The sequence below is a fragment of the Neovison vison genome, chromosome 13, assembly GCF_020171115.1.
Source record: "Neovison vison isolate M4711 chromosome 13, ASM_NN_V1, whole genome shotgun sequence".
Taxonomy (NCBI): Eukaryota; Metazoa; Chordata; class Mammalia; order Carnivora; family Mustelidae; genus Neogale; species Neogale vison.
The window spans coordinates 79,439,199-79,454,364 of NC_058103.1; the positions used below are offsets into that span (position 1 = coordinate 79,439,199).

Here is a 15,166-nt window from a genome sequence, read left to right on the forward strand (position 1 = left end):
GTGGGTTTCCACCAGACTGAGGAGGTCTGATCCCTTCTCTGGCCATGACTGCATGTGTACCTGGGACCCCTAGAACCCCCCAGGAGCAGAGCAGCTATGGCCCACTGCATCCTGGGATTGCTGGGTTTGGGTGTGAGGCTTGGTACTGAAGGTGTGGGCGCTCTCCCAAAGGTGCTCGATGGAGGGATACAATGACTGTAGTCTCTCATTCATGAGAAGAGGCAGTCTGGTCCTCATCTGGCTCTTCCACGATCAAGTACAGTTCAGGGTTACTGAATTGTTATCCATTCACTTGTTGAATGATTTATTGACTGTCGAGTGTTCAGTCAAGATAAGATGATACAGGGAGCTCTCTTATATTTTGTAGCAAGCAGTGATAGTAATTAACTGAGTTGGAAGAAAACGAAATATTTAAGTGTAGGGCTTAGTGCTAGAGAAATATCAGGACCATAAAAGGATTAAAGTTAAAAGGGAGAATTGGAACAAGGGTAAAAATAACTGACAGGAAAGATGAAAGGATTTTTTTTATAAATAAAAAACTACATGATTTGATTACAGGACAGTTCTGTAAAAAAAAAAAAGTAGATGGAATTGATTGTCACTTCATTCTCATGATGAAGTTCATCATTGTGTGTGGATGAAGGTGAAGAGGAGACATTTGGGGGTTAATTTATAACAGATAGTTAGTGGAGAATAAATAAAGTTGTGATAGGGACCCAGAGAAGGAAAAACATATCAACCCTGACTTATAGAAGATTTAAGACCAGCCATTCATTGATTGCCATTTTACATCACCCTTGACTATAGAGCTGTCCTCAATCTGTGGGCACACAGAAGAGAGAGGACCCAGCCTCCTCTGGGCTGGGCAGCAGAGGATTTTCCAGACCAGATGGTGTTTGAATGGGCTTTGGACCAATGAATAGACATAGCTTCAGACATTCACAACACAGAGCAGAAGAGCATTGTATGTTGTTAGAAGAATGAGAAATTTAAAATAAGTAGTCATTTAAAGTAAAGTAAATAAAGTAAAATAATGAGAAATTCAAAATAAGTAAAATTAAATAGAAATTTAAAGTTCATATTTTAGTTTAATCTTGAAGATATTTTTGAAACTACAAAAATTTGAACCATGAGAATGACACAGTCATCCTGTTTTTAATCTAACTCTGATGGCACTGTGGAAGGTACATTGATGAGGGATGGGCTGGTGGCAGGGAGACCAATTGTAGGGACTGGGGCTCTGTGGTGATCCACTTTCCCATCTTGATATTTGAGGCAGAAGGCCAGGGGTTCTCCTTCAGCCTGGTTAAGGATTGGTAATCTTGTAGTTCCAACTCAAATGCCAAATTCTTCTCAAGGACTTATGGAAAGATTTGAGTCAGAACATCTTTTTTTTTTTTTTTAATTGTGTTATGTTAGTCACCATACAATACATCATTAGTTTTTGATGTAGTGTTCCAAGATTCATTGTTTATGTGTAATACCCGGTGGGGCATGCAATCTGTGCCCTCCTTAATACCCATCACCTGGCTAACCCATTCCCCTCCCCTCTAAAACCCTCAGTTTTTTTTCTCTGAGTTCACAGTCTCTCATGGCTTGTATCCCCCTCTTGTAGTAAGAAACAGTGATCAAACTTTCTCATCTAAGTGAATCTTTGTATTTATGAGGTCCTAAAGTTTTTACATTTCCTATAATGTTATTTTTTTTTGATAATTCTTTGACCTTTCCTTTAGAATGTTACTGATACTGAACTTTTTTTCTTGTGGTGCAGATATAAATGAATGTGCATTAGATCCAGACATCTGTCCAAATGGAATTTGTGAAAATCTCCGTGGGACCTACAAATGCATATGCAATTCAGGATATGAAGTGGATTCATCTGGGAAAAACTGTGTTGGTAAGAAGTCTCACCTGTTTCCTAAGACATCTCATGCATCATGCATTCTTTCTTTGTTGCTTAGGGGAAACTGTTTTTGCATAGCCTAAAGGACTGGGCAAATGCACGGCCTTCCCTTTGGATGTCAGCATGGCACACACATGTCTTAATTAGCTAAAAGTTACATACCTAAATCCTGATCATTTATAAGTAGTCAAGTGTCATGTTCACTCCAAAAGAGAGAGGCTCCTTAGATGTATGAAACACAGATTGTGAACTGCTCTCATATGTCTACAAAGGCATCCCTATTTTTACCAAGAAAGCAACTCTTCTCCCTACCATTTATTAGATTTCATCAAAGAAAACCCAGTTTATTTTCAGTAAGAACTGCTCTCTGTTAAGTTTAGCAAACACCGTATTTTTTTTAAGATTTTGTTTATTTATTTGAGAGACAGAGCATGAGAGAGAGCAAGCATGAGTAGGGGAGGGGGCGCAGAGGGAGAGGGCAAAGCAGGCTCCCTGCTGAATGGAAATCCCTAAGACCAAGAAGCAGGGCTGTGTCCCAGGATCCTGGGATCATGATCTGAGCCAAAAGCAGACTCTTAACCAGGTTAAGAGACTCTTAACCAGACTCTTAACCAGGTTAACCCAGGTGCCCCAAGCAAACACCATATTTGATACTTTAACAAACCTTAATGAAAGTACCAGCCAGTAGCTAAAAAAAAAACTTTGGTAATAAAATGGTCAACATGGGCACCATTATTTTTTTTTTCAACTTTCTCCAGTGCCTAGACTAGTATTTTCTGAAATGTACTGGCCATTCAATAGTGCAGTAACATACTGACTTCTGAGAAATGAATTCTTCCTCTCTCACACCCTTAATTTTAAGGCTTCGTTTTGGGGGTTACAGTTGTGATTTAACTACACATGGTATTTTCAAACTACATTAAACTCAAAACAAGTTTTACGGTTTCATTTTTCTGTGAGTGCCTCTTCTCTTCGGCAAAAATCATCATTTATCTGAACAGGCCCAGAGAGACACGAAGATGTTTTAGCTTCGTCGCCAAATCACCCCCATTTGAAGCAAAAGGGAGAGTTTGGGGGGCAATAGGGATTCTTTCTTTAGTGCATTAGTGCCTACTCCAAAGTGGGAATAATTATCACCAAGTCAGAAGAATGTTCAATTCCAGATTATGTTTAGAGATAGGAAGTGAACAATCAAAGATAAACCACAGCCATAGCACTCCAGGGAGTGGCTATTTTTATATTAATCATCAATTCCTCACTTTAAGGTTCCAGATCCTTCTGACATCATCAAAGTTCAAGGACTGCAATAGCGACTCTTTTGGAAAGCGTTAGCATTCCCTGTGTCATTTTCACAGAATTCTCACGTGTCATTTCCTCATACAGTAACATAATTGTATACTTAATTTTCCATATTTTTAGTTCTTTATAAGGATATTTATAATTAAGTATATTTACTACTGTGAGCCTAAGCAGCTCTCCAGTGCTGAATCTGTGTACCCTTTATCTTACGGCTGCCGGATTGTCAAATAACGATCTAAGCGGCATTTTGCAATGTGTAAGAAATTCCTCGTGGACGTATAGCCTCTTCTGTGGGTTGTGTGCTGTTGTTTAACCCAACTGTATATAACATTTCCTGAATTACCTAAGTAACACATACCAAAACTTAGATTTTGCCACAGACCTATTATTCACCTGAAAGTAAGGAGTTTTTCTGAGCTCTCTGAATCTCAAGTCTGAAATTCCTCGTGAGAATTATAAACTCTACAGATTGCTTCTATACTCTATAAACACAGCCAGAGGCCATTGCAGTTATTCTAAAGAAGAAACACCCAGGCTGGAACTAACACATGTTAAAGATGGGCCATACTTTATAAATATTTATTTAGTTCCTTAAATCAATAGGATTAGTTCTTTTAATTCTGGCAACAATGAACAGTTAGATAGATTAATGATTCCCAGCAAATCCAGGTTTCTTCCTGTTCGAGAAAGTGAATTGCGTAGTAATTGGTGACTTCAGACTTTGCAGACACCGAGTAAAAATAATCAGATGAAACCCCTATTTTCCTTAAGTTAGGTAATTTAGGCAAAAGTCAATGGTAGATGAGTTTTGCCTGTTTGCTTGAGTTAATCATATCATATGACCTTTAAAAATTAACCTGAAAAGGCAGAGAAATTGCATGCAAGGAAGGAGCTCCTCTAAAAGTTCCTGTTTGTTGGTTTTCCAGATATTAATGAATGTGTCTTGAACAGTCTACTTTGTGACAATGGACAATGTAGAAACACTCCAGGGAGTTTTGTCTGTACTTGCCCCAAGGGATTTATCTACAAACCTGACCTCAAAACCTGTGAAGGTAAACTGTGTTTTTCTTCTTATATTATGTACTTTACTTTTGATATGCCGCTGAAAAACCATGAGAATAAGTTAGAGTCACTTCTCTTTTAGACAAGTATGTCATTGTAATTGAGATTCTGTGGTCCTAAATGACTCTTCCATGTACTCTGGAAGCTACTGATGGTACTTAGCTACAGTTGACATTCTATTTGCCATGGTGTAAAAAATGAAGAAAACAGTACATGGTTAGTAATTCAGAGATCACACTTCATGTTTGCTCCAGACTTTCTGAATAAAAGGATTCAGCCAGATGCCAGATTCTGTGCTATAGAGATATGCTCAATTATTATTTTTACATTCCATTTGGCCTAGAAAAAATCTATCTGGGCCAGATTTACTCTCTAATAAAGAATATGTGGTAGCAATTGAGGCCAGGGCTTAAATATTCTTTCATGCCCAAGACTAGGTTGTAGCAGTAATGTGCACCTGTTTTTGTTTCAGACATTGATGAATGTGAATCAAGTCCTTGCATTAATGGTGTCTGCAAGAACAGCCCAGGTTCTTTTATTTGTGAATGTTCTTCTGAAAGTACTCTGGATCCAACAAAAACCATCTGCATAGGTATTTATCCTGCTAACCAGTACTGTGTTTAATGTCCACTTTTAATGCAAAAGAGTTTATTGCAAAATAGTGTAAGTGTGGATGAACAAAATTTTAAATGACCATTATCAGTTGCTTCATGTGTCATTCTTGCTGTAATTCCAATGCATATTTGAACTTTTGATATAGATTCTATTACACGTGTATTAAACATCGTCTCCTGTCTCCCTGCAGAAACCATCAAGGGCACTTGCTGGCAGACTGTCATCGATGGGCGGTGTGAGATCAACATCAATGGAGCCACCTTAAAGTCTGAGTGCTGTTCCTCCCTCGGTGCTGCCTGGGGGAGCCCATGCACCCTCTGCCAAGTCGGTAAGAGATACAGGCTCTATGGCTCTGGGCCCCTCCCACTGGTCACTTTGCTTAGAAAGAGGAAACCCAGTACTTTGTTTATTTAGGTTCACCTAGAAATTCTAGATTTAATTCTGATGGCTTCATTGAAACATATTGCTGAATAGGAAACTAAGGGAAGTATCAAGGACAGTAATTTCATGTGATTTGGCATCTGGGTTATTGTTTTCTACCACCACACTGTAATGTGGTTACCCTGGTGTGGTTTTCCTAGATCAGCAACTCCTGTGGGCTCCCTTGGATCCTCATGATTTGGAGTCCTGAGCTTTTTACAGGCACAGATTCTCTTCCCCAAAAAATGGATTGATGTAAAGAAGCCACTTAACTTCTAAATCTGTTGCAAAGCTGAGGTTTGAGAACCTTGCTGATGATTTTGTTAATTCAATGTTTGGGTATATGGATATGTAATCTGAATGCTACAGGGCTGGCGATCTTCAGATTCTAGACTTTCTTTTCCATGTTCATGTTTTAGGAATCATATAATGTGATTCCAATCTTAGAGCTGATAGCAAAAGAGAGATCTAGCCAATTTCCTTCTTAGTCATCATCTTAGCATAATCTTTAGGGTACCTTTGGGTTTTTCAGGACCTCTCAGAGCAATTGAGCTTAATTCAAGGAACTTTTCATTCTTCTTCTTCTTCTTCATCTATGCAATTGCAGAAACACCTTTTCATCTTAGACTTATTGATAGCCACAGAATCTAATTCCTGTCCAGGTCCTCTTTTGTGTTTCTTATACTATTTCATAAAGTCTAGATATTGTTATCTCAAATTTTTTTTTCTGTTTTTTGATTTTTTTTTTTTTTTGCTTTTTTACAGATCCCATATGTGGCAAAGGCTATTCAAGAATTAAAGGAACCCAGTGTGAAGGTATTTCTGTGTATTTATAAGCCATAAATTTTGGTGTGCTTGAAGAGTGCTTGTGTGACCTTGGATTGGAAAAAGTTGTCATGTAACTTCCCAGTGAGAAATATGCAGCAAAGAGGAAAATAATGAGAACTGCAGAATTAACAAATGTTAATTTCACAAGCATGTATATGCTGTTGCCAGTGTTGGATCACTACGGCCACAGGGCAGGGTGACTGAAGCTGGTTAGGCTGACCATGGTTTCAAGCGACTGCACTTTCAAAATACCATCATCAGGAAGAGAAAAATGGAAGTTTTCGATGAGACTATAAAATATGTATTTTTTTCTTCGTTTGCCCTGGCTTTTGTTTGTTTGTTTCATGTCATGGAGGATTCAGAAGGATGTACTCCATTGTCTCATTTTTTAAAAGTCTACGTGGATTCTCTCCAGTTTGTTGTGATTCTTTCTCATGGAGTCCAGATAGACGTAGGTCAGGGTGACTAACACAACCTGATATGACACAGCAGCTGAAAAATTTTAAAAACAGCAATTAGTCCCATATGTGGAATGAAATGAAGTTTTTTCTTTCCTGCTAAAATAAAGAAGAATGCTACAACCCCCACCCAAGGTCTTTCTTTCCAAATGATGACTGAATCCTTTGGCCTTTCTCTGGTCCAGACCCACTGTTAATGACTTATCTGACCTCAGCAGCACATTTTGGTGTAAAAATGGCCCAAACGAAAAGCGCAAAAAGGTAAATTTCCCCCTCCCCACTTATATCTCTCAGAAAGACAGATTTCAAATATTTTTTTCCAACATCCCTGGCTTAGAAAGTTATTTTTTCCAAATAGAGACACAGTATGCTCATGTTCCCCTTCTTTTGGCATTGGCAAGTGGCTTTCTTTCAATTAACTTGATGATGAATATTTTTCCAAATTAAGTGCAGGGAACATACTATTTCTTATTAAACAAACTGGGAAGGGCAGGTATATTTGAGAGTGAGTGAGTGAATGATAAATGAATGAACGTGAGCATCTTTGGACTCTCTCTTACTCAAGCTGGGACCACCAAGGCTTTGACAAACAGTCCAAGACTGTTGCTGAGGTGGAACTAGTTATATGCTTTCTGGGGACATCTCAGCATTTTTCAGAAGACACAGTTTCAACTGGCCCCAGCTATTTCTCAGTAGGATTTTTTTTCGTCAAGCTGTTTCTTCTTTGCTAGTTTGAAAGGCCAGGTTTCTGTTATTTGCAGACATCTGATCTCATAAAGCTAACTCTGTGGCTTCTGGTAGCCCTACCTGAGATGTCCATACCCAGAGCTGTCCCCAAGAACTCATACCAACTCCCAGTCTCTATAATTCAAAAATTACTCCTTAAGACCTATGGAGAAACTCAAAGAGAAACTTTGGGAAAAGGGGGACTCAATCTGCTTGATGTTCAGAGTTCCCAGAAATGCTACATGAACTATTTGGAAGCAAATTATTTTTACAAAATTACTTGGTTCAAAATGGCCTTTTCTGTTGTGGGAATAATTGTGACTCCAGGAATGAAATAAAGTAGAATGATGTTATACAAATATTTTAACTTCATGGTTTTTTTTCTTCATAGATATAAATGAGTGTGAAGTATTCCCAGGAGTATGCAAAAATGGCTTATGCGTTAACTCTAAGGGATCATTTAAATGTCAGTGTCCCAGTGGGATGACTTTGGATGCCACAGGGAGGATCTGCCTAGGTAAATCCTGCGCTCATTGCTTTTTTAATTGTTGTTTCTTAAGGGTTATTAAAAGCTCAGTAAGATAAAGCTGAATATTTGGTTCCAAGTACAGTTATACATATCTCAAATTCAGCATTTCCATTAGGATACATAGTAGTTTCCTGGACAAATAGCCTTCCTCGCTCAAGCTCTTCCTTTATTCTTTTTTTTTTTTAAAGATTTTATTTATTTATTTGACAGAGAGAGATCACAAGTAGGCAGAGAGGCAGGCAGAGAGAGAGAGAGAGAGAGGAGGAAGCAGGCTCCCTGCTGAGCAGAGAGCCCGATGTGGGACTCGATCCCAGGACCCTGAGATCATGACCTGAGCCGAAGGCAGCGGCTTAACCCACTGAGCCACCCAGGTTCCCTCTTCCTTTATTCTTTATAAAAAAGAGTAGAGAACGTGTTAGTGAAGAGAAACTTCAGTTCTTTATTGATGTGTAACTATCCCTTAAGTCATTACCATCACAGTCATTATTCCAGAACTCTTAAATCTGCCCCCATATGCCACCAACTATAGGATACAAGGTGAATGGCGGGGAGAACAATTTTGCTTGATTAGAAACTGTAGCCCATGCTTGCTAGGCGTGTCCTGCCAGTGGCCAGATGGACAGGTCCTTGCCCAAAACCCTAATGGGTGTGAGTGAAGAGAGTTGCATTCTTGAATGGTGAGCCTAAAGGAGCCCAGAGCCACTGTCACTTCTAATCATGGTGGGATTCTCTCCATGCCATCTGCGAGAGCCCAAGTGGCCTTGATATGGAAGACACTGGACTCTGAGTTCTCAGAAAGCTGCCCTGTGGGCTCTTATGGGCAGCAGGTTGGAGACCCCATCTGGCAGACATATTCTGACCCTACTTCTGTGGCTTCTGACTGCTGGGACTATGTCTCTTGGATCACTTGTTTCTGAGTCCATGGCTCTGAAAATGATGCTCAGGTACATTGTATATCTGGAACCATATTCCTCTGAAGATTATCCTTAGTGAAGGACCACTGCAGGTGGTTAAAACAGTAGTAAGAGGTTAAGAGTTTTGGATCATTTATGAATTAGAACTAACAAAACCTGAAATACAGAACTTAAAGGTGTATAATGTAAGCACTATGGAGTAGAGAAGCTGGAATCCAGAGGGCAGAGTCTTTTTGTAATGATGGTTGTCAGTTAATTTCATTTTGAGTCCACTTTCTTGGTTTAGGAGGAATCGGCATTTAATGAGAACCCTCTTCTAGGTTCTTCAGTTGAAAGAAGCTTCAGTATTTAATTTAGAAATCATTTGAAAAGTATCCATGCATCTTGTTAGAGGCAACCTGAATATAAAGTTGCCCAGAAGGCTTTAGAGGCTTTCTAAGATTAAAGGAAGTTCAGGCATGTAGGTGAATGTATAATGACAACATTGGGAAAGGAGAGAGAAAAGGGAAGATAATGCCTTAGGGTGGTTTTTTTTTTTTTAATGCCTTAGGTTTTAATTATACTTTATGGTTTCCAGACACTGAATCCTTTTTTTTTAAGATTTTGATTTATTTATTACAGAAAGAGAAAGAGAGAGAGAGCATGAGAGGGGTGAGGGTCAGGGTGAGAAGCAGACTCCCCACTGAGCGGGAGCCCAGTGTGGGATTCGATCCCAGGACCCTGGGATCATGACCTGAGCCAAAGGCAGACGTGTAACCGACTGAGCCACCCAGGTACCCAAGACACAGAATCTTATCCTAGCTTTATGGTACCCCCTTGGAGATGGGTACGACATCATTTCATGGATTTAGAAATTCAGGGTCAGGGTTAGTATTTTGTCTAAAATAAGCAGCTTCTTAATTGCGGGACAGGACTAAGTTCCAGATCTCTTAACACCCGGTATATTACTTCTTCTACTCTTCCTCACGATTCCACAAACTGGGGGTTGGGACTCGATTTATACCGCGTGTACCTAGAAGAATGTACAGATAAGCGCATGTAGAAGTGAAGGAAATACTTGAGAAGAGGAGCAAATGGCTTGTCTTCACTTGTTTTTCCTCTTCAGTCTCAAGTAGGACATTCTTCATTTTGGAATTTAACATTGCGCCTCTCCAAAGATGAAATGGCTGTGAGGAAGAAGTGCTGGAGCTAGCTTAGCTGTTCTCCAGTGAGAAAGAGCGCGGTTTCCTTTTAGCGCCAGAGGGGGTCCCGGCATGACGGAGTGCGTGTACTGGTGGTAAACATGTCTGTGCAGGGAGGAAACATCTCCCCAAAGAGCTCTGCGGGATTTCTCCGAATACTGTTCTTTATGTAGAATTATCAGAAAATGCCTAAAATTGAAAGGAAAGTTTCCAGAAATAAGAGGGACAAATAAGTAGGAGCTGCCGAAGAAAAGAAAGTCTTTTGTTGGGGGGGAATACTCATCAGAAAGCCTGGACTCCTTTTGAGGAAAATTATTCCAGCCAATAAGTGCACAGCAAATTATGTACATTGTACCTTGCCTGACCCAACTGGTCGGCAGTTTGGGGCAGTGGAAATAGGGTAGCTCTCCTCAGCCTCCCTGTGTTCCATCTGGCAGATATCCGCCTGGAAACCTGCTTCCTGAGGTACGAGGACGAGGAATGCACTCTGCCCGTTGCCGGCCGCCACCGCATGGACGCCTGTTGCTGCTCCGTTGGGGCGGCCTGGGGTACTGAGGAATGCGAGGAGTGTCCTGTGAGAAACACGCCTGAGTACGATGAGCTCTGTCCCAGAGGGCCCGGTTTCGCCACAAAAGAAATTACAAATGGAAAGCCTTTCTTCAAAGGTACTGTGCTTTCAGTGGCTGATTGCTCTTCTTTGTAGACCAGGAGGAGAACAAACAGCTGACAGGAGAACTGCAATGAGTCCCATCAGTCTGGCCTTCCCTCAGTCGTCTCCACACACGTTCTTCACTTTCTGAGTGACAGCCCGTGTTCACTCTGGAACGGGTTGGCTTTTCCCACCATTCAGGACTTCCTGAGGCCAGTTGCTTCTCCCATTAGCCACTTGTTTAGTGTTAAAGTAGATTTTGACACTACCCTCAGCCAAATATCAACAAAAAGGAAATCTTCTTGGGGTGTTTTTATTCTGTCTGCTAAAGCCATAAGACTTGACCTCTTTTCTGCTGGTTTAACCAGGTCACTGCAGTTTACCTGAGGATACCGTAGTAGAGGTGAATGGCATGGCAAACGCAGTGGCAGATCCTCTGTGTCCAAAAACACTGGAAGTCATTCTGATGGCAAGCACATTCCAGTGACTCCAGATAACGTCAAACCTTCTTTCAGTTTACTAGGCCATCATCTAAAATTCATGTAAAAAGTGAGAAGTTACAGATTTGATCTAATTCCAAAACTGTTTTAACTTTTTATACACAAGGATACAGAACTTGTTGACTTTAGCATATGGGAAAACCATGACTGGTTTCTGAGAATTCCAATTTTTCAGAGAAGCCCAGCTTATGTTCCTGGTGTAGATTTTTTGTCTTGGTTGCTTATTGTGTCTGGGCCTGGTTATTATACTCCATAACCAAATGAACTTATAAAAATGGGAAATGAGTATAAAAATACTGTTTAATTATCCATATATAGAAGTGTTTTTGTTTTTGTTTTGTTTTATTTTGATTGTGTGTTTGGTCCAAGATGCCCTGGGAATTAAAATTCTGTCTAGAGAGACAGTTTCTAGATGGCCCTCTTAAATGTCTCTTAAGTAAATTCAAAGGAATTTGAATGGTTTGCTTCCAAAAGCTGTGGCAATCCATTGCCACAGAAGGACGTGTACTTGTGATTTAATCTGCTGGTTCTGTCTTTCATGACCTTTTGTAGAAATGAACTTGTATTTCTTGAGTGTTAGGTCATGCTTTAGAAAGGCCCTGGAAGAAGATCACCCATGACATTATGCAGTCTCCTAGTGTACAAGAAACTCTTGTAATTATGTTAATGACACCTTAATATCAATTGAGAAAATACTTTTAAATTGTACACATATTTGAGAAAATATTTTAAATAGTATCCATTTATTTACAAGGCATTTAAATTTTAAATGACATCCTTTTTGAAGTTCTTAGATTTTCGGTGTATCCAAGAAAGCATCAAAAAGCATAGCTGAACATCTCATCCCATTGCTCTCTCAGCTGGTTGCTGTGGGGCAACTTATTCCAATCATCTATGTGCTTTCAGTATGGATGCTGGTGGTTTAGAGGGTCTGTTCACTCGTTCAGCAGATACCGAAATGTTTGATACGTATTAAACAATGGGCTGCCTCTAAGTCCAAATAAACACACCTTTTCCTTCCCTAAAAATGCTTTCTAAAATACAGAAGCTTAAAAGACTAGAAATGTTTAGAAAGTCATAGTGCTCATGGATCCTTACACATTCTTTAAAATGCGTATTTCCAAGACCTTAAATCAAGACCCTCCAGCCTCCCGGGTTTAAAATAGAGGCACTGAGAACTCCTTACAGGATGCTCATTTTCTTTCTGTGCTTTCTGCCCATTTTCTTCTTCCCGAAGATATCAATGAGTGCAAGATGATCCCCAGCCTTTGCACCCACGGCAAGTGCAGAAACACCATTGGCAGCTTTAAGTGCAGGTGTGACAGTGGCTTTGCTCTTGACTCTGAAGAAAGGAACTGCACAGGTCAGTGACCCTGTAGAGCTCTTCCCCGTTCCCACACTGCCCCAAGAAGGAAAGCTGTCCTGAGACACTGTCCTGACGCACTGCTGCTTGCATTCAGATATCGACGAATGCCGGATCTCTCCTGACCTCTGCGGCCGTGGCCAGTGTGTGAACACCCCAGGGGACTTCGAGTGCAAGTGTGACGAAGGCTACGAAAGCGGATTCATGATGATGAAGAACTGCATGGGTAAGCCTGTGGCTGTCTGGTCCACACAGGTGAAAAGGGCTTCCCCAGGGCTTTGATGGCTCAGAGCCTCCCTCCCAGGCTCCTCCTGCTTCCCCCAGTGCATGGGTCTCCTGACCAATGTGTCCAGAATCAGTCTGTGGCAGAGGGAGACTGACATGAGGAAAGCAGGAGGGCTTTTTTGCTGTGGGTTGGTGGTGGCCTAGCTCACCAGTTTTGGGTCCCAGAGAAGTGAGTTTAACGCCGGAAGAGACACCCCAGGGAAGAGAAACAATTCAAACATTAGCTATATTTGAGGTCACATTATTATAGGGTTTCTGTCCAACATTTCTAGAAGAAGGGAGCATTTAAGCTGGCTGCAATTAAATCAGGTTCCCTAGAAAGAAGCCTGAGATGGAGATTTTTTTTAAGGAAGAAGCTGTAAAGAAGTGAGGGAAGTAACAGGGCAGGGGGAGAGCCTTCTTAGCCTTAACCTGATTCCACAGGGGATTCTGGAATAGACAAGGGTTAGAGAGCTGTCCCACCTTTCAGCCAGGCCAGATGGTACACTCCCTTGTCAGCCACGGGCAGGCCCCATTATTTGAGGGGGATGTAATTCTTACCTCGACGGCATTTCTGGGTGAGGTGAACAGCCGTTCTCAGAAGGGAGCCGTGAGCCCTGAGCTGCCAGGACTCCCAGCAACTAGGGGCTCTGAGGAGTGCACTGGTCGAGGCCGCGGGCAACACACCACCACCATCTTCCACATGAGTCATCGCCATTTTGCAGATATCGATGAGTGTCAGAGAGATCCTCTCCTATGCCGGGGAGGCGTTTGCCTAAACACCGAGGGAAGTTACCGCTGCGAATGTCCTCCTGGTCATCAGCTGTCCCCCAACATCTCAGCATGTATAGGTAAGGAGGAAGACTTTCAGACCACTTATTGGTGGTCAGTCGTTCAACCCATGTCTCTCCCACAGTCGGAAACTTCTGACTGGATGTTGGCTATTTTTTATTTTCTAAACAGACATCAACGAGTGTGAACTGAGTGCGAACCTCTGTCCCAATGGCCGTTGTGTGAACCTCATAGGAAAGTATCAGTGTGCCTGCAACCCTGGCTATCATTCAACCCCTGACAGGCTGTTCTGTGTGGGTAAGTGCTCTCTTCTCTTTTATATTTTATTTTATTTAGTTTCTTTCTCAAAACACTCCAACAATGTTCTCTGAGTTCGGTTTTCATCACCCGTTGCTTTTCCTTCATCTTCCTTGTTTTCCTGTAAGTAAAATTCTTTTCATAGTGGCCCATGGTCTTTGGATATCATCTCTCTTGTCTGTTTAAAGAACGCTGTAAATGAAGGATCTGAAATGTTTCAGCTCTAACAAGTCTGATTGGAGCCCTGCTGCTAGGAAGAGTGAATGATAGCACGGGCTTTGTTTATGCACCTGCCTACGCAGGTGCATCAGCAAGTGATTGCAAACCACCTGTAGTGAACGAAGAAGCATGGGTTCAGTGAGAAAGACAAAAAATAGTGTCTGCCCTTGGGTGGCTTAGATGAGCTTAGGAGATTTCAAAGAATAATTATTGGCAAGAAGACCATGTTCTGTTCCTACCTTACACTGAAATGGAGGCCAGGTCTGGCACTCCTTAAAGATGGGGTTTTGTGGGACAAGCATTTTCCTTTGTTGGCTGGCCCTCTGTAGGTTTAGTCGTGCTGGGAAGAGTGGCACAGAAAGCCCTCTGGGTTTATTATGCCCAAAGTCAAAGTGAAACTTTGTAAAAACTGCCAGTTTTTGCCTGGTTTGGGGTGTACATCATGTGGAACGGCCAAGTCTTACATGGTTTCCACCCAAAGCCATAAATCAGCCCCAATTTTTCTGAAACATGGCCCAGGACAGCTCAGAATTCCAGCTCAGGTTCTTGAAAAGGACTGGAACCTCAGCCAGTCGAACTGAGTGTCAAGTTTATAACTGAATATGTGACCCAGAGAATTTGATCCACATGCCCATTATTATAACTGGGATGATTCCTTTAGCCCTAGCATTTCTCCTACCTGGCACATGGCACCCCATGTATTGTGTGACTGACTGTTCGTCTAACTCCCAGTTTGCAACACAAGCATTATGAAAGTAGGGATAGGGTCTGTCTCCTTCACAATTAGATTGTTATCTCCAGCACATAGTAGGTTTGTACTTTATATTTGTTGAAGGAATTGAATGATGCAATGACTTCCATTTGCCCTAGGATGTTTCAGTTGGGTTTTGTTTTACTTTGAACACTTTGAACCTGTGCCATAATCAGAGACACAAAGAAAGGTGATTTTCTTTCTTTTTTTTCTTTCTCTTAGACATCGACGAATGCAGCATAATGAACGGCGGTTGTGAGACCTTCTGCACGAACTCTGAAGGCAGCTACGAATGCAGCTGTCAGCCAGGATTTGCACTAATGCCTGACCAGAGGTCATGCACTGGTGAGTAGGTTTTAGCCGCCTGTGAAATTCTCAGGAACAGGTCCACTCTTA

General features: G+C 41.3%; 1 protein-coding gene across 1 annotated transcript in view; it reads left to right on the top strand.

Annotated features, from left to right (window-relative positions):
• FBN1 (fibrillin 1) overlaps positions 1 to 15,166 on the top strand; it is a 233,354-nt gene that overhangs the window by 146,044 nt on the left and 72,144 nt on the right. The window contains exons 19-30 of the mRNA XM_044231383.1: positions 1,772 to 1,897; positions 4,129 to 4,254; positions 4,737 to 4,856; positions 5,070 to 5,207; positions 6,065 to 6,115; positions 7,703 to 7,828; positions 10,373 to 10,600; positions 12,322 to 12,447; positions 12,545 to 12,673; positions 13,437 to 13,562; positions 13,675 to 13,800; positions 14,993 to 15,115. Of these exons, the coding sequence (XP_044087318.1) occupies positions 1,772 to 1,897; positions 4,129 to 4,254; positions 4,737 to 4,856; positions 5,070 to 5,207; positions 6,065 to 6,115; positions 7,703 to 7,828; positions 10,373 to 10,600; positions 12,322 to 12,447; positions 12,545 to 12,673; positions 13,437 to 13,562; positions 13,675 to 13,800; positions 14,993 to 15,115 (1,545 nt within the window). The remainder of the gene's footprint in view (positions 1 to 1,771; positions 1,898 to 4,128; positions 4,255 to 4,736; positions 4,857 to 5,069; positions 5,208 to 6,064; positions 6,116 to 7,702; positions 7,829 to 10,372; positions 10,601 to 12,321; positions 12,448 to 12,544; positions 12,674 to 13,436; positions 13,563 to 13,674; positions 13,801 to 14,992; positions 15,116 to 15,166) is intronic.